The sequence below is a fragment of the Mesoplodon bidens genome, assembly GCF_964165515.1.
Source record: "Mesoplodon bidens genome assembly, chromosome: 9".
Lineage (NCBI taxonomy): Eukaryota > Metazoa > Chordata > Mammalia > Artiodactyla > Ziphiidae > Mesoplodon > Mesoplodon bidens.
Genome location: NC_138166.1, coordinates 49,973,431 through 49,997,650, shown reverse-complemented (window position 1 = coordinate 49,997,650; position 24,220 = coordinate 49,973,431). Strand labels below are relative to the sequence as shown.

At 37.8% G+C, this 24,220-nt stretch overlaps 1 protein-coding gene across 5 annotated transcripts in view; it reads right to left on the bottom strand.

Moving 5' to 3' along the window:
* HEPACAM2 (HEPACAM family member 2) overlaps nucleotides 1-24,220 on the bottom strand; it is a gene marked incomplete at both ends in the record, with an annotated part of 75,823 nt that overhangs the window by 35,257 nt on the left and 16,346 nt on the right. The window contains 6 exons of one of the 5 annotated variants that reach the window (XM_081243501.1): nucleotides 6,012-6,903; nucleotides 9,740-9,849; nucleotides 12,855-12,928; nucleotides 14,296-14,333; nucleotides 14,426-14,450; nucleotides 14,539-14,664. In XM_081243501.1, coding sequence (XP_081099627.1) covers nucleotides 6,888-6,903; nucleotides 9,740-9,849; nucleotides 12,855-12,928; nucleotides 14,296-14,333; nucleotides 14,426-14,450; nucleotides 14,539-14,664 — 389 coding nt within the window. Of the gene's footprint in view, nucleotides 1-6,011; nucleotides 6,904-9,735; nucleotides 9,850-12,798; nucleotides 12,929-14,295; nucleotides 14,334-14,425; nucleotides 14,451-14,538; nucleotides 14,665-24,220 lie in introns of those variants that run through there. The other 4 variants (XM_081243503.1, XM_081243500.1, XM_081243502.1 and 1 more) reach the window with 4 other exon arrangements.

The following is a 24,220-nucleotide window of genomic DNA, read 5'->3' as shown; positions in this document are numbered from 1 at the left end:
AAACAGTGGGGCTTATGTTCAGGAGAGCTGAGGGCTGTAGGAAACAAAGACTCCATTCTTAAAGGGCACGCACAAAATCTCACATGCTCTGAGTCCTAGTACAGCAGCATTAGTTTGAAAGTAACCTGGGTCAGACCCACGTTGATCCTGGAGAAACTTCCAAAGAGGCAGGAAGTAAGTAGGACTCCTTTGGGGGACAGAATCACTGGTGGCAGCCATTTTTGAGAGCTCGTTCTACTGTGATGACACCTGCAGTGGCAAGCACCATTTTGGAATCCTCCCTCTATCTTATAGGTGCTGGGGACTTGCCCCACTCACCAGCTGCCCAAAGTAGCTGCATGCTACCTGGCTGCACAGCAAAATGCACCGAAAGCCTACCCTGCCCTCCAGTGGGCCCACAGCCACTGCACAGGGCGGGACCTCACAGGCCACCGGGCCAGGGACCAGCCCTGTCCCCAGCGTGCCCACAGTAGTTGTCTCTATTACACTGAAGAGCTCATGCAGCCCACATAGGGGGCACAGCACTCCTAGGGCATATAGCTCTGGTGACCAGAGGGGAGTGTGCTGCTGGGCCCCATAGGATGTTTCTTACAAAAGACCACTTCTCCAAGATCAGGAAATGTAACTGAACTACCTAATACATATAAATGAACACAGAGAATTAGGCAAAATGAGTATGTTCCAAATGAAGAAGCAAAATAAAACCCCAGAAGAATAACTGAGAGAAGTGGAGATAAGCAAACTATCTGACAAAGAGTTCAAGGTAATGATCATAAAGATGCTCAATGAACTTGGGAGGAGACTGGATGAACATACTGAGAATTTTAACAGAATTAGAAAATATGAAGAAAATCTAAACCGAACTGAAGAATACAGAAAAAAAAAACTATAAGCAATCAACTGTAGATTAGGTGATACAGAGAAGTGGATCAGTGAACTGGAAGACTTATAGATAGTGGAAATCACCCAGGTTGAACAAAAAAAAAAAAAAAAAAGAAAAAAGAATTTTAAAAAATGAGGACAGTTTAAGAGACCTCTAGAATAACATCAAGCATTATAGGAGTTCCAGAAGGAGAAGAGAGAGAAAAGGGGGCAGAGAACTTATTTGAAGTGATAGTAGCTGAAAACGTCCCTAACCTGGGAAAAGAAACAGGCATCCAAGTCCAGGAAGCAAGGAAAAATGGCTCCCAAAATTATCAAGTGCCCTGAGAGTCAATCTCAGAGAACTGGAAGACTATTGGAAACAGTAATTTATTTGCCTCCTATCCCTGGTGTCTTCATTAAATATACAAAGCATAGGTAGTGCAATTCATTACAATTCAAAAACCATTTATTGTCTGTGTTCTAAAGTGCATATAATGGGACGGATGCCATATGGGACACTCAGAAGAGCTGGCTGCCATGGGGGCATGGTCTCTGAAGTCCCCACCTCTTCAGACAACTGGTTTTTGTAGAACTTAAGCAACTGACTGCTCTGAAGCTTCAGAAAGCCTCTGCCAACAACCTAAAGTGGACTTCTGCTACAGGAACCATCTGCCAGTTTATGCCCCATTGTGTGGTGAGCAATAGAGCTGTCATCTTCCCCAGGAGCATATTCAAACAAGAAAGTTCTAAGACACAAACAAAAGCCAAATAAATATAGTCAGCCCTCCATATCTGTGGGTTCTGCATCCATGGATTCAACCAGAGATTGAAGACACCAGAAAAAAATTCCAGAAATTTCCCCAAAGCAAAACTTGAATTTGCCGTGCAGGCAACTAGTTACATAGCACTAACATTGTGTTTACAACTATTTGCATAGCATTTACATTGTGTTAGGTGTTATAACTAATCTAAAGATGATTTAAAGTATAGGAGATGATTGTGTAGGTTATGTACAAATACATTTTATATAAGGGACTTGAGCAAATCTTTTAATTTCCTGTGTATTTGTTCCTTCATCTGTAAAGCAGGCATGCTTGTTCTAGCCCACAAGGTTCTTGTGAAGATCAGTGGGGGTAGTGGATGTAAAAGTATTTGTAAACTTCAAGGTTAACACGGTAATTCCAGTAAAAAGTGTACCTGGCAGATGAGAAGGAAGGAGAGTACCAGTGTTAAATCCAAGTGCTGTGTCTGATTTCTGCCTACTCACGAGAAAGGAATCTCTGCTTTCTTACTGCCTTATGAAACTAAAACATACACATTCATATGTATATGAACATGAACTTTAGAGGAATATGTAAGAATGACAGAGAAGTTCACAGGGATGCACAGAAGTAGAAGCATACAGAAGCAGAAAATTAAAACTTTCTAAAAATAAGTTAAATCTTTAATAACATAGTAAAATAGCTACCTATATGCCATGTACTATGCTATCATTCAATTTTATTAAACAGAACCTTATAAGGTGCATGATCTTATAAAACTGAGGGATCACATAAATCGTCTTAGAGTGTATTTTGCAGTTTATTTTAACTGAAATTGTCTTATTAATATGGAAGTGCACAAATGTCAAAAAACAAGGAAAACTTTTATTCATAAGTATTTTAATTTTTGCTTAAAAGTCTATCAGTAGGATATACTCTTTCAAAATAATAAGCAGGAGGAATATGAATCTATTCCAAGGTAGAAGCAGTAATATGAAGTTAAACATTTTAATTAACAACAGCCAAGATTATGTTTCGTAATAAGGAAAGAACTTTAGGCTGGTTTTTAAAGATTAATTTGTTAATTAGGTGAACATCTGGGTTGGTTCATCATTTCCCTTGGAAATCTTGATTAATTTATAAGATTTTCATCCCCATTTACTAAAAAAGCAGTGAGTCATCCAGTGTTACACACCAGTGACAGCAAAAGTTAATTGGATTCTAGATCCTTTCACACTTCTCCCTTCCGTAATTCCTTGCTGCTTTGAGTGGAACCATGCACTGAGTCTGTGTGTTTTTGTGTGTGTGAGAGAGACACAGAAGTGAGAGAAATAGCAAGTGATTGTAAAGTGAGTTTGAAAAAAATAAGTATATGTGTTTGTATTTCCCTTGGTTGTGGTAAGAAAGTCTGGAGGGATACAAAGAAATAGCCTAACCCAAAACCAAAACCAAAAACTAATAAAAACCAATTATTTTAGTGCATACTTTTAATAGGATTTTGATTTGTGAATCATGTGAATGTATTATTACCTATTAAAAGGCTGTTTAAAATTGTCTATGTTTTAAAGTGTCCCAGAGTTGGGTCTAGAAAAGAGAACACAGAGATGCAGCAGTAGCTCATTGTAGTTAGGGTCTGCTCTACAAGTAAGAAGACACGTGGTCTCCAGGAGGGGATTCAAACTTGAGAAAGGAGGGGAGAGATAGATGTATCTGGGGTGACTGGGTGACTGGGAAAGCTGACCTGCTCTCTCCTAGCCCTGCAGTAAGATTTCACCCTTTCTTTGGCTCTGACAACTAACAAATCGCACAGAGGCCCCTCCTTAGACATCCTCCTGTATATGCCGCATGATCTCAGTGGTATAAAACAATACTCTCAGATGAAGGGAAATTCATCATACTAGTTATTAACCTCATTTCTTCTTTCGCCTTGCCTTTGTAAACTCTCATTTTTCCTTCATCCTGTTTTCTTTATCACCTTTATTTTTGGGGGTGTATTTTATCTTGTTATATTATGCATTTATATGAGCTACCATAAATCCTTTCTGGAACTGGAAGGAGTAGGAATAAACGTATGCATAACTAACCTGGGAAAATGCTAACAGTTTATTTCTGGGAGGTGAGATTACAAGTGATTTTAAATTTTTATCCATATTTATTGAGACATAATTGACATATAACATTGTATAACTTTAAGGTGTGGTGATTTGGTACACGTATATATTGTGAAATAATTACCACAATAAGGTTAGTTAACACATCCATCACCTCACATAATTACATTTGTTTATTTTGGTCATGAGAATATTTCAGATCTACTCTCTACAGGTGATTTTAATTGTCTTATGGTTAGCTTTCTGCATTTCCAAGTGTATATATATATATATTTAACAATGGGCAGGGATTCCTTTTCTAATTAGATAATTTTTTACCAAATGTAGAAGAAAATATATGTGGTGGAACTGATAGACTTTTCCAGCAGAAAAATATGTAATGGTGGAAGAGAAAGAAAACCAGGAAAGAAGATAGGGTAGGTTGTAAGACTTAGTCTTAATTTTTCTTTCACCATGTTCTTCTATGAAAATATGGGAGGTATAGTATAAATATAGTGGTTCACTTGAAATATGTTTTTTAAAAATGCTCTTCTTTTTTATTCTTTTTAAAATTTTTATTTCTTCAATTTAAGTATAGTTGATTCACAATATTGTGTTAGTTCCAGGTGTACAGCAAAGTGATTCAGTTATACATATATATATATTCTTTTTCAGATTCTTTTCCCTTATAGGTTATTATAAAATATTGAGTAGAGTTCTCTGTGCTATACAGTAGGTCCTTGTTGGTTATCTATTTTATATATAGCAGTGTGTATATGTTAATCCAAAACTCCTAATTTGGCCCTTCCCTCCCTTTCTCCTTTGGTAACCATAAGTTTCTTTTCTATGCCTGTGTGTCTATTTCTGTTTTGTAAATAAGTTTACTTGTATCATCTTTTTAGATTCCACATATAAGCAACATCACATGATACTTGTCCTTCTCTGTCTTTCTTTGTCTTCACTTCGTATGATAATCTCTAGGTCCATCCATGTTGCTGCAAATGGTGTTATTTCATTCTTTTTTATTGCTGAGTAATATTCCATTGTGTGTATGTATGTATATATATATATATATATATATATATATATATATATATATATACCACATCTTCATTATCCATTCATCTGTTGATGGACATTTAGGTTGCTTCCTTGTCATGGCTATTGTAGACAGTGCTGCAATGAACACTGGGGTGCATGTATCTCTTAGAATTAGAGTTTTCTCCAGCTATAGGACCAAGAGTGGGATTGCTGGATCATATGGTAACTATTTTTAGTTTTTTAAGGAACCTCCATACTTCTTCATAGTGGCTGCACCAATTTACATTCCCACCAACAGTGTAGGAGGGTTCCCTTTTCTCCACACCCTCTCCAGCATTTATTTTTTGTAGACTTTTTGATGATGGCCACTCTGACCACTGTGAGGTAATACTTCACTGTAGTTTTGATTTGCAAGAAATGCTATTCTTTTGATTTCTTTCTCCTGTATAAAATAATAGGCCATGAGACGTAGCTTAAAGTCAGAAAATATAGTCATATTTCTTCTTTTTTAATAGTTGCAAGGTGAATCATTGTATGGACCTAATGTCACTAATGTCATTTTAAAATCCCCCATTGTTGTATATTTAGGTTGTTTCTACCTTTATTTAGCCAGAATAAAATTCTAAAGAGTGGCATTGGCAGGTCAGAGTGTCTGTAGCCAATGTCAGTAAACATAAATTTACATAATCTTTCATCTTCAAGATCTACAAGACTCAGATGACTGCTCCATTCCCACTCCCTGGGCTGCACTGTACCCTGAAGAGTTACCCGTGCCACTCTGTATACCTGCTTCTCTCTAGGTCTCAGATCACCTTTCCCTCACAGAGTTTCTGCAACCTAACCCTTAGTAGTTTTATCTGGTACCTTTTATCTAGCAGTCTTGACTAATGATAATTGTTATCTGAATCAGTTATTTCATTTGGGGGTTATAAAGTGGTGTTTTTTAATTCTACTGTTTGGTTTCTAACTGATTTTTTAAACTACAGCAATATACAAGTAGAATCCACAACTCAATAAAGTAAAAAATTCAAGCCTGAAAGTAAATAGTCATGTGAGTGCAAGAGTCTTATTTTAGTAGCTCTCTATGATGCACATTGGGAAATAAGGATAAAAAATCTAATTCTATAATGTTATTTTATGTAAAATTTTTACTCTAAAATACAAAGAATCAAGGCCATATAAAAGCAAAAGCAGAATAATTTATTTGAATCCATCTTTCTTTGAACAAAAATAAAAATAAGACTCTAAGTCATTTCCTTCAGCATTTTACGTCTTTTCAAAAACACCATTGGTGATTGACAACCTAGAAGGCACAGTCTTGCTTTTGTGACAATCATCTTTATTATTCTGTGGTACAAACAGCAAGAAGGACGTTTGGGAATGACATAAAAATATATAGCAATCTAAATAGTAATGAGAATTTAATAAAACAAAGCCTGCTGAAATTTTTACAAATATAAGGTTTCCACATTTGTAGGTTAGATAGGATAGTGTCAATGCTGATGAAATGGAACATATAGATTAGAACTAATTGAGCTCTGTAGGAAACTTGATACCAAAAAAGTAATTGGAAAGTCCCGTCCTTTTCTTCCTTCCGTCAGGGCAATAAAGACTGTCCGCTGAGAACTCTTTCCCCTCCATGCTCCTCTGTAGCACAATGCATTGTGTGTATGCTGGAAAACCTGCAGTATGATTTTTTTTTTTTGCGGTACGCAGGCCTCTCACCACTGTGGCCTCTCCCGTTGCGGAGCACAGGCTCCGGACGTGCAGGCTCAGTGGCCATGGCTCACGGGCTTAGCTGCTCCATGGCATGTGGGATCTTCCCGGACCGGGGCACGAACCCGTGTTCCCTGCATCGGCAGGCGGACTCTCAACCACTGCGCCACCAGTGAAGCCCTGATTTTTATAAATGACTCTATTCTGCATTAAAAGGAGTGATGAGTAAGAGGTATCGGGTTTGATTCCTTCACTGATTCCGGATGAATATACATTTTCACTGTTTTTCCTCAATATGTGCTTTCATTATTTCGCTTCAATGCATTGCTTTGCCCTTGAATGCTCACCTGGCGAAGAGACGTGTAAAATGTTCTAAAGATTTCCAGGTCTACAGGTCGAAGAACCTTAAATTCTTTTATTCTTTTTCACAGCTGCGAATAATATGAGTGTTTTTAACTAGTTTAAGAAAATTACATTTACAAACCAATAAGTATAAAGAGTAAGCAATCACTAAATTCTGTAGATAATTTCCTTTTGAAACTAAAAGGTTTACTTACTTGGATGTCCTGTGAGCAACTTGAGTTCAAAACAAACTGTGCCAAGAGCATTTAATGAGGTCAACAGACAGCATTTAAATAAATGTAGCCATAAGTTCAATAAACAAATAACTGGGCTGAGTAGCAGAATATGAACACAGGCCAACTCACCAATTTGTTAAACACCAGTTCAGTTAGGTAATAGATGCATGTAGTAATGAAAACAACACTGCTAGAATAGTCTAAGAGCCAAAGGAAAAAAATTTTGGCTGTGTTTCTATCTCAGAACCAACTGTCAAATAGAGGTAAAAGAAAGCAGGAAATTATAGTTCTTCACCCAGACCTGGCACATTTACTTTGGGAATGGGGGAGATTCACTAACCACTTATAATACTGCATTATTCATGAAATTGATCTTTGAATTTAATTGGACCTAGAGAATAAAACCATAGGAAAGAAAAAGGGTCTCTGAATGTTTAGGGAATGTTTATTCTATTGAGGAATATTTATTCTACTGAGGATCATTGATCTTCAGTTAAAATAAGCAAAGAGGAGCCCATTAAGCTATGAAATCTTAAAAAGACTGAGTCTTATTTAATCTCTGTCCCTAGGACATAGTTAATGACCTGGAGATGTTTGTGGATTGATTGTAAATAAAACAAATGCAAAACAGTTTCTAATGAAATAAAGAGAAAATATTCTACTTGTTTGTTTTTAAAATTTAGAATAGGTAACACACATCTGTATTCAAGGAAAACAACACTTGTAAAAATGCTGGCTCCTCTTTAGGATGAGCTGGAAGGGAGAAAGAGGAGGAAAAATTTTAAAGAGATATTAGAGAGAAGGGAGACAGTCTTCAGAGAAAGAGAATAAAAGAGAAGGCAGATTCAGAGAGGGAAGACATCTCAGGATGGAGGTGAAGTCCAGACAAAGACACACAAAGGGCAACTTCCTCAGAAGATGGGGCAGAAGGAGGTGAGAAGAGAGAGGCTATGGAGATGGGGAGGGGAAGGCACTGGGGCTGGAGTATGACGGAGTTCTTGCATGGACTGCCCCTGGAAGGAGCATGTCCTCAAGACCAGTTAAATAGTCCTTTATGTGCTGGAAAAAGAGCTTTTCTGCTTTATTTTCAACCTTCAAAGGTTATTTCTGAAATCAAATTTTATACTCCCACAAAATTCTAAATACATTGCTCATGTCTGAAAGCAGTCTAATTTCAGAGGATGATTTTTTTTAAATTTAAGGAATCATTTTTTTCACATGTAAAACCCACCAAATCACTTTATCTGGTGCTCTGAAATTATAGCTGCCATATTCCACAGTTTAGAATCATCATTTATTTCATTGTTAGGAGTCTTAAAAGATAAACCTCAAGTTTTCATTTGGTTTGTTTGCAGGCTAACTGGAAAAATAGATACATAGAATAAAGGACATATAGAAAAACAAATGAGTTTAAATAGGGTAACATTTTTGATTGGATACAATCTTAAAATTAGGAAGCAGACATATTCTCAAAATTCTTTATATTCCTTATTTTTAACAGAGAAAAATATCCCTTCATATTCTATTCTCCAAAGTAAAGAGGCTTAGATATCATTTTAGAGAGGTTTTTTTTTAACTGTCATGGAATAACATTCCACTATTGTGTTCTATTAGATTAATAACATAATGCTATAAAGCAATTTTCTTTTCTTTTCAAACCAGAAGCTCCCAGTTCCATCAGAGTCTGCTCCTAATTTACCTGACTCCCTTTTCTCCAGGCTCCCTGAGACAAGAAGGAATGCACTGATGGGGTGCTCTGAGGTGCTCTCGCCACTTATTTAGCCCTTAAATGACTGCATAGTACCCCCAGGACTGGGTCTCCTCCCCAGAAGACCGTTTCCCATGCATTCATCCACAGCTAGCTGTTATTTTTGGTATTTACCCAGAGGTGTGCATGAATTACTTCACTAGAAGTGTTTCTTTTGCCAAAGGGGAAGTTCCTGTGTGTGGTTATTGATGTTCTTTTCAAAGTCAATGAATGACAAATAAAGAAATGATGGAAGATGATTTGTGGCAGTTATGCCTGCAGGCAGCTACAGCCCACAAAAAAGGGAAGTTCATTTCATTATTTCAAAAGGCTGTAGGCTTAGTTTTCCACAAATGGGAAGGGAAGGCGACTGCTTGGTGTCAGCCCCGAGGTTAACTGGATAAGCAGTTTCCTGGCTTTGGCCTCAGCTTAAGTTTTACTTCTCTGGGTGTGAGGCCAGTGGTTTTATTCACTTGGGAGTAGACTGTTTTGAATCTGTGAGAGGTGGGCATTTGATGGTGACGCTGTTGGGCGCATTTTGCAGGTTCGTTTTTTTCCTGGTCCTATTTGTAGTGATAGATCACTGGCTTTAAAACCACCACAGTCACTGGAAAATCATCAAGATAACCAAGATGGCTGGAGAACTGGTCTAAAGACCCCTTTCTTACCAAGATGTGGATTCCCTGGGGGAATTGCTGGATTCTAGAGCTCTGCATCTGGTCCACTGGCCGAAGTACATGGCCCCAGAAGATACTTGTGTGTTAGCCTGTTTTATTTATTAAAACTATTTTCAGGTGGGAAAGTGTGTTCAAATGTACAGGAACTATAATTTCCTGTTTTAACATTTTTTTCTTCTGAGCCTTTCAATAAATTCTGGGGACAGCTGGGGATGAATGCTGAGTCCTTTCAACGTAGCATCATCAAATGCAAGTTCATACTTACTCTGGATGGTCTTGCTGTTGGGCAGGGATGTGCTGAATAACTTCGTAAATTGTACTGTGCAAATCTTGCTCTGGTACACCATCAGAGGCTGGAACAGATCTTGTTGGCATCTAGAAAATGTGGCACGTTAAAAAAAATTGGCAGACTAGTAAATAGTATTCCCACTACGTTGCATAGTTGAAAACAACTGGAAGAGGTGAAGATTAGAAAATTAGAACTATTTAACTTCCCTTCAATATCCATTTCCTCCTTGCTACAGTTCCCTGCACTGACCCTATGGTAGTTTCTGCAGTGGCATAGCTATGAGGTCAGAAGAGGAATAGCTGGACAAACTATCACTTTTTTTCTCCATTTAAGAAAAAAGCTGGCAGTACTGTAAAGGAAATACAGTAGAAAAAAATAGCAAAAGAGAAGATATCAGGATAGCTTAGAATCAAAGAGCATATATTACTATACTTTATATTACATCTGTCTTACCTTTCTGACACGAATTGCCAATCATGTGTGCAAGGGTGGTTTAGAAAAAAAGAATAACTTACAGCCAGAAGCCTTCATCACATTGCAAGTTAGTAAAGACAGTACCAAGAAATACAGAACACACAAAAGAAGATGTTTTGGTTTGAATGCAGTAATGGGCTCTAAAAAGTAAGGCTTGGATGAATGTGGAAAGTACAGTAGTGTATGTCTGTCTGGTTAAAATCAACACGTATTTTATTGAAATTGGCATCTATGTTTCATTAACTCCTATTCCTTATATTTGATACTGTTATTCTTGTAAACACTGTTTTCCAATTACTTAGCTAAAGTCTGGTTCCCCTCCTCATCCCAAACTCTTTCTATTTTCATTGTACTTCTGGCCACTTTCAGTCCTTTATATTTATACAGATGCACCTAGAGGACTCTTTGCCCTTGATAAATCATCTGAAGAGTTCTTTATCTCATTTGACCTGCTAGGTTACTTTGGAATATCTTAGCCTTAGATTTTTCTGGAAACTGCCTGTTTCTATTCTACTTGTTAAAGCTCTCATGGCAGTCGTAGGCTATTTATCCTAGGACTGAATAGGTGATTCATCCTATCATTTTTGTGTCAAGGGGATTTTGGTGTAGAGTTTTTACTTAAGATCAACTCTTGATTTTCTTTGGTATGGAGGTGTTCAGGGGCTATGATAAAAGCAATCTATAGATAATGACTAACTTACTCAACTAACCTAATATTAGACTTGTTAGCAAGTAATAAATCTGTTCATTTCATGCCACTGCTTTCTGTCCAATTCCCCAAAAGAAGTGCTAAATGGGCAATGAAATGTACAGTAAGTAGGGAGAGGAGGAGTACGCATCTGTACATGTACCATGACAAGCTAAAAGATGATTCTGATTTTTAAAAACTCAAAAAGTTAGTAATCAATTTATTTCCCTTCTTAACTTCAATTCTGAGATCTTGGTAATGTTATTATTATTCCTTTTCTTCTCAAAACCATTGCATTTAGCTGTTAATCTTCACACATAACTGCCATTCTGGCTGCTTCTCACACAGATCCTCCTACTCATGTCCGGGTCCTTCTGCTCCTTGGGTTGTTGGTGTTGGTTTCTCACTTCTTCCCAAAGCACCTGGAACTGCCAATGAAGGACCTCAGCTGATTCCTCAGGAGTTCTCAGCATTGAAGATGGGCATAGTTCCAAGTCAAGTTATTCTACTTACGACAGATATAAGCGGGGCTTCTGATAGGTAATCAAGCACTCATTTCTCTGCCTCAGGTTCTTTAGAACTGTAGCGTTTTGAGCAAATAGAGGTCCGCTCAGTAAAATCTTGAAACTGAGTACTGATTAATTGCAAGGCTAAATTTAAAGTTTCCTACATAGATCTCACTCCTTTCCAATGCATTCCTAGGAATAACAACTGACTTCAAAATTCACTTTTAAGTCTTATTAGCTCTTCAGTTTCCTGTTTTCCCATTTAAAAGCCACACCTGAGAGGGGTGCTTTCTGCCATGGTGAGGAGCTGTTTGAAATAACTGATCCACCAAATATTTATTTTTGTCTTTTTGGTTGTAGAAGTGAAGGGTGAGCCAATCCTGCCTGACACTGAATAGGACATTGCAAAGCTTTTGCAATGCAGTTTTTCTCTTCATCTGTGATGTGGGCACTGGCGCTACGACTCACCCATAGGAGGATGAAATCCAATCAGTCCCCCTCCATTACTCACATGGCATTTGAGAGCTAAAGCCTGTGGCCAGGTAACTTACTGCTTGAAACTTAGAATCTTATATAGAATTCTCTGAACAAGTGAGGTAACCAATCCCTAACAACAAATATTGATAGTTCTCTTTTAAAAAGGAAATGAAAATGCCCAGAGGCAAGTAGTCCGTTTCTGACCCCTTCCTTAAGTGAACTATCATAAGGGAATAAGGAAACAGAGGAAAGATCGGTTGTACATAAATCTGTAAAAATGTTAATGAGCTGATTAGCTCAGAGAAACATTGTGCTTGCCTGTTAAACAAAACTGATTGCTTAAAAGACCTTGTCTGTGTGGACTGAAAAAAATGGCTTCAACTGTATAAAAGTTCCCGCTCTTACATCTCACGCACCTTTAGGAAAAAATAAAGATATGTACCTGCATACTTTGGGTTTATATGGTACCTTCCTTCTGAAGAGCATAAGGTACCTTCAAGGGTATAATCAATTGTCTTTGCAATGTCCTCATGAGGTATGAGGAAGAAATAAAGGGGAAACTGAGCAACAGAGAGAGTCAGTGAAGTGACACGCTGCAGTCATCAAAGTGATGCAGAATTATTTAAACCAGGGTCTCTTGGACCCCTATTTATTCACTTCTCTTGACCTTCAACCTAGTTAATTCTCTCTTCCCTGAGCTTACCAGGTAAAGAATGTTTATGAATTCCTGTAACTTCCTTATTTGTGTTAGCTTTATTGATAGAGGCTGAGAAAGATGCTTTAGCTCCCCAGATCCGGCAATGTCATTCATTACAGAGTAGGTAAACACTGCTGAGGGTAATGCAGCCATTTGACCACACTGCCCACATGCTTAAATGAATGCTGCTTACACCTCTGGTGAAGCAGAATGCTACTTCTGGGCTAATCGGCCACTAGGAAAACCAACCCTGGGAACACCAGAAGCATCTGGAAAAGCAACAAATTCATATATTCCAAAGTCATCCAGAGCATCTTCGTGGCCTGAAATGGAAAACAAATACTACTTACAAACCAAAGGCCTCAAACTGCTATTGCTATTTTTTAGAAAAACCTTTATAAAACTTATCTTCATGGTTTGCTTCAAGTGGTATGTGTACAAAACCAATTTAACATTTCTTAATCCCCTATAGTCATGCTGCCACTAAATAGTATTGGAAATCACTCCTGTTGAAGCTCAGAATTGAAACTGAATTGGGACAATTATTCTTAAAGTCTGACGTGGAAACAGTGTATTATATATTAATACACTGTTAATATATATATTATATATATATATATAATATATATATATTATATAAACACATGTGGGCAGCCTTGTCCTTTGTAACTCTCAGTTACCAGAGACATAAACACCAAGGCTTCAATCTGTCAATCACAGCAGCTCTTAATCCACCCATAATATCTACTGTACTCTGCTAGATCTAACAGAGTCCACCAGGACTAATATGAATAAATAAGCAACTATTGCTGCCCATACATACAAAACAGAGAACAGGTCCGATGTCACCTAAACTATCATCAGTAAAATGACAGGAATGGGGTGGTTGGGAGGAATCAGGTGGTCTCTGGGGCCTTTCTGAACTCTGACTGTTTATCATTTGTGAGAAAGGACTAGACAACAGGAAGAAGACCCATGTTTACTGAGCATCCAGGCATTGTATTAGGCACTCCACCTACATTACTGGATTTAATTCTCAGAGCAACCCTGAGGGGAAGTTATGATCTCTATTGTATAGGTGAGTTGAGGTCAGGAAAAATAATTAATTTTCCCAAGGTGACATTGGGGGAAAGTGGCACAGATGGGATAGAAACCCAGCTCCTCTGACTCCAAGGCCTGAGCAAAAGCCCCGCTGTTAACTTACAACAACTCAGTAGGGAGTCAGAAGTGAGGGGCACCGCTGGGGACAGGGAAGCAGCAAACCTGTGGGACCTCCCTTTCCTCTTCTCCCTGGGAAGGAGCTGCCTGCACTGTATCTGCTTTAGGAACTGACATAGCGAGAGAACCCTTGGGCATTTTCAAAATAACAAGAGGATCAATGGAACAGGATTCAGCAGAACTCAGTGATGGCGGGCAAGTGGCAGTCTCTCTGAACCTTAGTTCTCTTGCCTGTGAAATGGAGTTGAAAGTGCCTTTCAGGCTTACCTTACAGACCTGTGTGACTTACATAAAACTAATACAAGGGATAGAACTTTGTGAAGTGAGGGCAGTCATCCTGGGAAGGGAGTGTTAGTGTTATCTCAGGTGAATTCTGTTATGTCGATAGTACATTTCACATATATAATTAATATCAACAATATATACTAATATACATTAATATTGATAACAGTCCCCTCAGCCCAGCCATTACCTGAAAACGTTTGAGCTTTCCTGTATTCAGTTTCTGGCCTGAAAAGACAAATTGGTGTTTCTGTCAGTCTTAATCATTGAGGAAAAAGCATTCAAGAGAAAAATTATTTTCATAGAAATATAGGCATTACCTGCCTTCTAGCTTTTGCTTTATAACTAAAACCAAAAAAGAAAAAACACAGTAAGATACACTTTAGTGCACATATAAAACCATTCAAAAATTTTGTTTTAAATTTTCACCTACCTTTGTAGGGTTGATATTTTTTCCATAGGAGGAGAAGACACATGGATATAATCAAAAAGAGTGATATTCCAGTTATACTTGCTAAAGGGGACAATGATTTCCCTTTTTGTGCAAGCTTCTCTATTCCTAAATAAAAAGACAAATATATTTTTATTAAAGATCAATAATAAATTGATCCTAAATAAATAAATCCTAAACAGTACAGTACTGCAAATGTGTATATATATATATATATATATATATATATATATATATATATATATACACACACACACACACACATATATATATAGGGAGGGAGAGAGAGAGAGAGAGAGAGAGAAGTCTGAGTGAGACCAAACAGAAGGCAGGCACTTATTTTAGAATACATACTAAACTCTCTAAGGATATTTGTGATTGGAAATGTGGTGAGCTGTCCAGGATAATACCAATATGTTGTACTAGATGTAGCAAATAGCTCATGTCATACTTTTCAATAGCGTTCACCAGCATTTAGCTTGGATCTGTTGGCTCTCATTGTATAAAACATCCGCAGATGCTAGGCTGTTCTCTATCTCTCTTTCCATCTCACTCTTTTAACATTGTTCAGGTATGTGGATTTTCTAGGGCAGTGGTATGTAGTTAAAGGTGTGGGAGGGGAGGTGTTCATTTCAAATAATTACTAATTTTTGACCAATAAAGAAATTTTAATCCTTAAAATAGAATGTGTGATTGTCAATAAGACATTTAAAGTCCCACCTTTGACTACAATTCACTGTGTTTTGCAAGTCATTCCTTTTGTTAATATTTCTATATAAAATATAGTGCTAAAAGCTAACACTTGCTGAGTGATTATAATACATCAGACTCTGTTCTAAGAGCACATGATACGTATTAACCCATGGAATGTCCACAACGATGTTATTAGGGAGGTAATATTATTATTATTATCCCCTCTTAGAGATGGGAACCTGAGGCTTGCCTGAGGTCACTCAGGTAGTAAGTGGCAGAGTCCAGATGTGCCCCCAGACTCTTGACACTTTGTGCTGCCTCACTTTGATGCTGTTTTGACAAGACTTACTAAGTATGGCAATGTTAACACCAGTTCCAGACTATAACATGCTTAGTCAGAGAGTTAATCTATAAAGTGGAAAGTTGTGTGGCCTCCCACAAAAGCAAGTAACAGATGTCTTCCATGTTATCATGTTAATCAGACATTGATGTGGAAATGAATGGTGGCAGTTGCCTGTCTCTGTCCAGTTTAATGTGGGAGTGAAAGTTATGGGATGGCACTTCCCTTCTGCCATGGTGGAGAACAGCTTGGAGCATCTGGGTGTGGTGAAGAACATGGTGCGGACTCAGCTCTGCAATAAATACCCAGCCTGCACCCTGTTGCCTTCCACCACAAAGCCTCTACTGAGGTCTCCAGCAGCCAAGATAAGGATGAAACCTTAATCTTTCCCTTCTTTCATTGTGGACCTATATGTACTCTCTCAGCTTTTCTACCTACAACGCTTTCACTTTTTAATCTTCCCAGAATCTTTTCATAATGTAGTGTAGATCATATATGTTAAACTCCAGTTAAAAAGTCATGGAGGGCTTCCCTGGTGGTGCAGTGGTTGGGAGTCCGCCTGCCGATGCAGGGGATGCGGGTTCGTGCCCCGGTCCGGGGGGATCCCGCGTGCCGCGGAGTGGCTGGGCCCGTGAGCCGTGGCTGCTGGGCCTGCGCGTCCGGAGCCTGTGCTCCGCAATGGGAGAGGCCGCGGCAGTGGGAGGCCCACGTACCGCAAAAAAAAAAAAAAAAAAAAAGTCATGGAAATCATGATATCTCCTCTAATTTTCCCATGTAATGCTGTTCTAGTATTCCCTTTAAGTCCTTAAGAGTTTAAGCAGGTTGCTTTTCATCACCAAAAATCTTTACCATCTCAGCTGGTATATTTATAAATTTCTGATATGCATTCAGAGAATTGTGTTCTTAAAATGTTCTTTTTATGGGATTACAATAGCTGTGTAATATTTATTGCTTTAAAACAGATTTTAAGTTAAACTCCTTTTAGCTTTGGGTGGAAGAAATAAATGCAAGGTAGTATAAAATGGACTAGAATGGCAATTTATTGGTTCTGATCTAGACCAGAACATCACAAAACGTATTAGAAATATTATTTTTCCTCCTTTTCTCTTGGTTAATAATTTGTAGGAAAAGTTATATTCTCCCACTGTTAGAATGCTGAGCTTTTAGTTTGTAACTACTTTAGCATTTGGGTGATCTCTGTGTGGGGTCTTAGCCTTTCTTCAGATACTGTGCTCCTACTTCACAGGTTTGTTCTCTCTAAAGAGCTGGGCAGCTTTGAATGAGCCACTTGACTCTAAGGGTCTGGATTTTCCCAGTAGTAAAATGAGGAGGCTAGAATGATTGGTTTTTAAGTTCTTTTGTTGCTCAGATATTATATGATTTGAGGCAGCCAAAGAGTTTTACATGAAGTTTATGTAAATAGGACACTATACCCAATGGTATGCTAGTAACTGAGTATCAAAAAGAATTATATGCACATATATACATACAAAAGTTATAAATTTTACTGATATGAAGGATGTGTAGCCTAATTTAGAATTAATAATAAAATATGCAGTACTGTTTATTGTTAATTCCATATATCTAATTGATTCTCATGGAATGCTTTTGTTGATTTTTGCTGAACTCTTGCATTTTCAACCTGTGGGTGAGATTCAACCATGCTTTGAAACAATTAGACTTCAAATAAATGCTTGGTTACTATGCAATTCAGCAAAGAGATAGCTTACATCATAGATGAACAAGTGTAGCTTCAACACGAACGCTGGCTGATATTTACTAAGATGAAAGTGAAACAACAATGACATTCATTGGAATTTCATTTAACAGCGATGTGAATGACTTCTTTGCTAAATTGGAAAATAGATTTTGAATACCAGGAGAACTCAATTTTTTTTCGCCATATGTAATGTAATGGCTACAGAAACAATGCACTTTTAAATTTAATCTGTATTATCATCTCCATCACTTTCTTAAGTGTAACAATCAACAATTTCTCCATCACTTTTGTACGTGTAGACAATCTTATTAACTGAACAACATCCTCTGAGTTTTGAAAAGTATTTTCATTATTATTAAGTTCAAAATATTTTATAATATTCATTGCAATTTCTTATTTATCCTAGAGATTATTTAGAAGCATATTGTTTAATTTCCTTATGCCTGGGAGTTTTCTTTCTTGATTTTTTTAGTTAAATTCCACTCTATTTAGAATGCATACTCTGCTTGATATAAATCTTTTAAAATTTGTTGAGATTTTTAAAAAAATGACCATATATATAGGTGCATGCTTCTAAAGTATAAATTCAGAAGGACCCATACTCTGCTGTGGTTGTCAATAAGATAAAGGCAAACAGAATGGTCTCTTGAGACACCAGCAGTGATACAAAAGCAAAGTAATAAAGAAGAAAAAATTGTTAAGAAATACTAAATAATAAAATGGCATGATTTAAGACACAGCATATGATTTGGGTACCACTTTTATCAAGAGAATTCTCTTATTTCTTTATTTTAGATCCAATACTAAAATCAAAACTACACAATTTTCAGATATGCACAATTAAATGTATGCGCATTATATGTATATAAAACCAAATGTACATTTGTTTCCCATGTATTTGGAACAGATATGTCATATCAGTAATAATGAAAATAATAAAGAAATTTAAAGTGTCATTTATAGGTACAGATAAAGAAATAGTTTCAGAGAAATGAAAATATTGGCCACAGTCAGTAAGTCCTAGAACAGGGACCGGAACATAGTTTTTTCCCTGACTGCAAATTTAATTTTTTGCTGTTGATCCATGGTCAAAGAATGGTTTTCCCACAGGCTTTTCTTTTCTTTTTTTAAATAAATTTATTTATTTCTATTTTTATTTATTTTTGGCTGCACTGGGTCTTCGTTGCTGCGCGCAGGCTTTCTCTAGTTGTGGCGAGCAGGGGTTACTCTTCATTGCTATGCACGGGTTTCTCATTGTGGTGGCTTCTCTTGTTGTGGAGCACGGGCTCCAGGTGCGAGGGCTTAAGCAGTTGTAGCACGCGGGCTCAGTAGTTGTGGCTCATGGGCTCTAGAGCGCAGGCTCAGTAGTTGTGGCGCACGGGCTTGGTTGCTCCGTGGCATGTGGGATCCTCCCGGACCAGGGCTCAAACCTGTGTCCCCAGCATTGGCAGGCAGATTCCTAACCACTGTGCCACCAGGGAAGCCCAAGAATGGTTTTCATAATTGGCAGGTAGCCCTCAATATATTCAGTTTTTCCTCCAACCTTTTCTAACACCGGATTTGATGTGCTCTGACTCTCTCATTTCTTGATAGCCAGACTGCCTTCACTAAAATTCAATATCCCTTAGTCCCTAAAAAAAAAAAATTCAATGCTAATTTATTCTAGTCCAGTTTCAACAATGAACTTTACAATGAAAAATATTTTAGTGTAGTGTCAGCTGTTTTTTTCCCCCTTAAACCTGAAAATATGCTAATAAGTATTATTTCAGAGTATTTCTCATTCTAATGCTGAAGTTACACTATGGCATACATCAGCTCTTTGCCAGGCACTTCCATGATTCTGAGGCCTTGTAATAGGTTTAACATACAATGACTGGATGTCTCACACTATATAAGATATATCTCCTCCCCTCTCCATTTTTACCTTTTTGTCCCTTTTGTGTTTCCTAAAATGACTGAATTTGTACATTCTGTCCTACAGAGGATCCAACTCATTCCCTTTACCATTATTTCCTTATTTCTTCAGACTCCTTCCTTATTGCCCTCTTTCCTCTCTCTCCCTTGGCCTCTGTTAGCCCTCCATCAGAGAACCACCCTGAGGTGACCAGCACCTGTTAGCTTAAAACCTTGGCTATGGCAAAGGCCAAGTGTCCTTTCCCTGGAGAATGAAGAATATAGTCCTTTTCTCAGAACAAATGATCTTCCCTGTTGGGCCCCCTTCTCTTCTAGAGCATCCTGGCTCTCTATGCTAAGCACTGCTTCTCTCTACCAGAACACACAAGATTTACCAGGTCCAGCATTTGAAATTCACAAAATAAAAATGCCAGATATCTCTGGGATCAAATCAAGGGGCACAGTTGCCGTTGTGTCAGCTCTAGGCAAGTGTATTTTAGAGAGAAGGATTTCTAGAACCCAACTTGAAAATAAGTCAACAGGGAAATTCTGACCCTATTGCCACAAAGAATGTATAGGGATCCCAAGTGCAGTTCTGGATACTTGCAGGAGCCCCATTCTTCCTCCTTTCAGAGAGTTTTGTACTCTTTAGCACATAGCATGCCACTCTCCCCATTATTTAAACATGACTGACTCATTTACCAAAGCCCTAGTGCAAATGCTACTTGCCCCCTCCTTTGACAAACAAATAAAATGAAATAACATATTAAGTGCAAATATAGGCAAGAGGTGTGGTATCCATTGCAACCCTGCTGCTTGAGAGACTGCACCTAAAACAGGATAGCCGTATGCTCCAGTCAGTGTCTATTTCAAGATCAGAATGGAGTCCTGAGATCTCTCCCATCCAATCTGTTAGCTGATTACAGCCGCTGATTCATGTCCCTATGGAAATGAAGGTGCCCTACTGGGGGGCCATGCTATTTCCACACTCTACTATGGCTCCACCTGACAGACACCGTGGTTCTATGCTAGATGCTCATGGGATGTCACCTAACGTTTCAGGTTCTGGATGTCAGGGCTGTAGCTTATCTCAGTTGTTATATCCCATGGTCCAAGGTGAAATACACCTCCTGGAGATCTTAACCAGAGAAATTTCTAGATAGTTAGAAGAAATCAGTAAATTTATCTTTCTGCCTAGTAGTAGTGTTATTTTCCCATTCTCTTCTTTATGAAAAGATGTGCAATAGAAATAGATATGAAAAAATTATAGATTTTGCAGGATCATGTACAAAAATATTTCTACTATAGCTAGATCTCAAACTATGGCCATGTGGCTCTTGAGAACTCTAATAATGTATACAGTGGAATGTTTTCATTAAATGTGAACATTTGCATTCTGATCATAAACATTTTCATTTTATACATATTGCATGTCACAATAGTGATTTAGGCCCAGTTAAATTTTAAAGTAGGGACACTTGCATTCAAGGAAGTCTTTAATTAAAGTAATAAAATCATTCTTTTTCCAAAATATGAATGCTAATTTATTACTTTAATTGCTATTCTTTCCTTTAAACTTATATGCTGTTACTTTTAGTTACAGATATTTCATAATTTCTCACTAGTATGAAAGTATACACATGTCTGGATAAACCAGAGTATCTTTGTATATAGCATGAAGTTAGTTAAGGTGATAAGAAAATACACACTATCCTGTACATATATGTGACATATCTTGTATATATGTGACATATCTCTTAGATATTGGTATTCTCAGTCAAGAACATCCAGGGAGACAGTTTATACAGTGGTTTAAAAAAAAGGTTTTGGGGGCTTCCCTGGTGGTGCAGTGGTTGAGAGTCCGCCTGCCGATGCAGAGGACATGGGTTCGTGCCCCGGTCTGGGAAGATCCCACATGCCACGGAGCGGCTAGGCCCGTGAGCCATGGCCGCTGAGCCTGCATGTCTGGAGCCTGTGCTCCTCAATGGGAGAGGCCACAACAGTGAGAGGCCCGTGTACCGCAAAAAAAAAAAAAAAAGGGTTTTGAATTTAGATACTATTTTATTACCAACTAGCTGTGTGAATTTGCCTATTTCCCCTGTTTTCTTTAGGATATCTCTACTAAGATACAGAAAGGTCAACTGATATCTCAAATTAGATGTGAATCATAGCCCACAGAGGTGGAAGGCACCATCTGGTCTAGTCTTACACAGGCAGGAAAACATAGAGCTAATTGTCACATTCTCCAGACTTCCTCTCCCCAACTGAAAGTCCCTAATAAAACTTTTGATTATTTCCAGACTTTGTTATTTTCTTTCCATATTTGTGACCCTGGAGTTATCTTTGACTCCTTTTTCCTTTGCCTCCCACTTCTTATTGTTGAGACTTTTTGATTGGCCACATTCTTTGCCTCATTAAAAACAAATGTTCATCTATTTCTTATAACTGGACTCTGGTTATGCCAAACACAACTTGGTTTTGAAAATATCTCAGAGGCAGGTATCTTATCCCTCTAAATTATTTCAAATTTTCCACAGATATTAACATAGGTAGCTCATCAAAGTGGATGGTAAGTGCTCAATTGATAGTTACAAGAGATGTCCATTTTTTTCACTGTAGCTTGGTGTACCCTTAATCTGCATTGCAGAGATTAATTCATTTGGAAAGCTTTAAAAAAATCAAATACTTAAAACACATCAATACTACTCATTTTCTTTGCCATTTGCCACTGTTTAAGATCTGTGGACATTTGGGGATTGGAAAACAGCTCTAAAAGCCACAAAGAGGTTATGAATGTTGACAACATTGAATCCTTCTGAAAAATAAGCACCTGCCCTTCTTATTTACAATAATAACAAATGTCTGGTCTTTGTACCAGTCAAACAGGTTTTTTAGATTTTACAAAAGGTAATTATTTGATATTAAAACTGTAGCTGTCTTTGGACCTTGGTAATAAGATCTTAATCAAATACTGGGGGCTTCTGATACTATGACAATATCTTAGCTAAATATTAATGGAGAAAGTTTAGGTAGTAAGAAAGGCTTCACTGCAGTATTCACCTACATATTATAGCCATGTTTTCACTTGCAGTGAGCATGAGGAACAAGTCTATGATAACATCCAGATTGCCACAAAATTATTTTATATACTTAATTATGGTGTGTTTCAAAATTATGTTTCAGTTACCACTGAGGTAAAAAGCTCATTAAATCATATTAGAAATTTAGTAAAATATAAAGCAAAGAATGCTAGCTGTTTACATACATGCCTGCCATCCATATGAAGTTGTGAGCATCTTGTTAGCAGGAATTATTTTTTTTTAATGGCATTTTCAATGCTTACCCTAGTATTTGGCCCATTATAGGTGTTAAATAATGAATGAATGAGTGCCTGATTTATATAACCCTGAACACATACATGCTTTGGGGACCTATAAGGGAAATACGTTATTAACTACTGCCCAAATGAAGCATAATTCAGGTAAAAATTCTAGAGCTGCATCATCCAGTATGGTAGCCACTAGACATATGTGGCTATTTACATTTAAATTAAAGTTAATAGAGATAAAATGAAATAAAAGCTTCAGTTCCTCAGTGGCATAACCATATTTTAAGTGCTCAAAAGTCAAATGAGGCTAGGGACTACCATACTGGATAGAGCAGACATCAAACATTTCCTTCATTGCAGAAAGTTCCACTGGATATCACTCTTCCAGAGAGTGTGGTATTTTCTTCATGTGATAAAAAACAAAATCTCACCATGCCAGTATGTAAATTCTAATGTACTCAAATGATTTTGCAAATATGAATACCCTCAACTTCAAGGAGTCTTGGGAAGGCCCCACCTACCATATATTTATCAATCTGTAGATTTTTAATAGCCTTATCATTCTCAACGGCTTGTTGAGAGTTTTAAATTAAATTCAAAAGGCGATGGAGAAAAAAAAAAAACACCTTAAACAAGTGGGTGTCACACTTGTGCTTGCTAAATAATCAGATCCAAGATCCTAGCTGCCAGGTCCTGATCTGATAGGTCTGAGGTATCTTAATGAAAATACATTATTAGACCTCCCCAGGTGATTTTGATGCACATGGCCCAAAGGCCAAGTACTGCAAAATTTGGCCTAAGAATTCCAAGGATTGTATTCTTGCTTTATATATTAAAAAAACATGTACTGACTCTATGTAACGGGCCCTATTCTAGGCCGCAGGTCTGTAAAGACAGAGAAAGAGAAGACACCAATGCAGAGGGTATGAATGAGTGGCGCCTTTTGCAAACTTGTTCCTCTACCAATCATAGGAACCCTGACCACCACTTCCTGTCCAAGCCTGTCCCCAGGTGGAATCTGGCTTGTCTTCGTCTGTATGCAAAGAAGTGTCTAAGAAGAACTTGACAGTAGCAGTAGAAGTAGTAGCAGTAGAGGACAGAGCAAAAGAAGAAGGTGGAAGCGGAGGAGAAAGCAGAAGGGGAGGAGGAAGAGGAGGAGGAGGGGAGAAAAAGGGAGAAGAAGGAAGAAGGAGGGAAGAGAATGGGCTTGAGAGATAGAAAGAAAGGAAACTTGATGACTGGATGTTAGGCAGGGCAATAAGCAAGAGAAAAAAGTCTGGGATGGCGTTTAGCTTTCTGGCTAAGGTTGGTAGGTACTAGGACCATTCATTTAAACAGGGAATACAGAAAGAATGGCAATTTTGGGGAAAAGAAGATGTTTCATTTTTGATATATTGAACCAGTATGTCGCCTCTGGCACTTGAAAGTAGAGACATTTAGAAGGTAACTGGGAATACAGTTTTAGATCTTTAAAGATAAAGATTTGGGATGTACCAGTGTCACATGAAACCACGGGAGTGAATGAAATCATACTGTAGAGAGAAAAGAGAAGGCTCAGAAAGTTGGGAATTTGGTGGACATAAATATTTTAGGCAGTGATTCCTAACTATTTGGATTGATGACATTTCTGAAAACCAGATGACCTCTAGAAAATGCCAAATTTCACAGAGTTACAAAGTTTTGTAGTTTC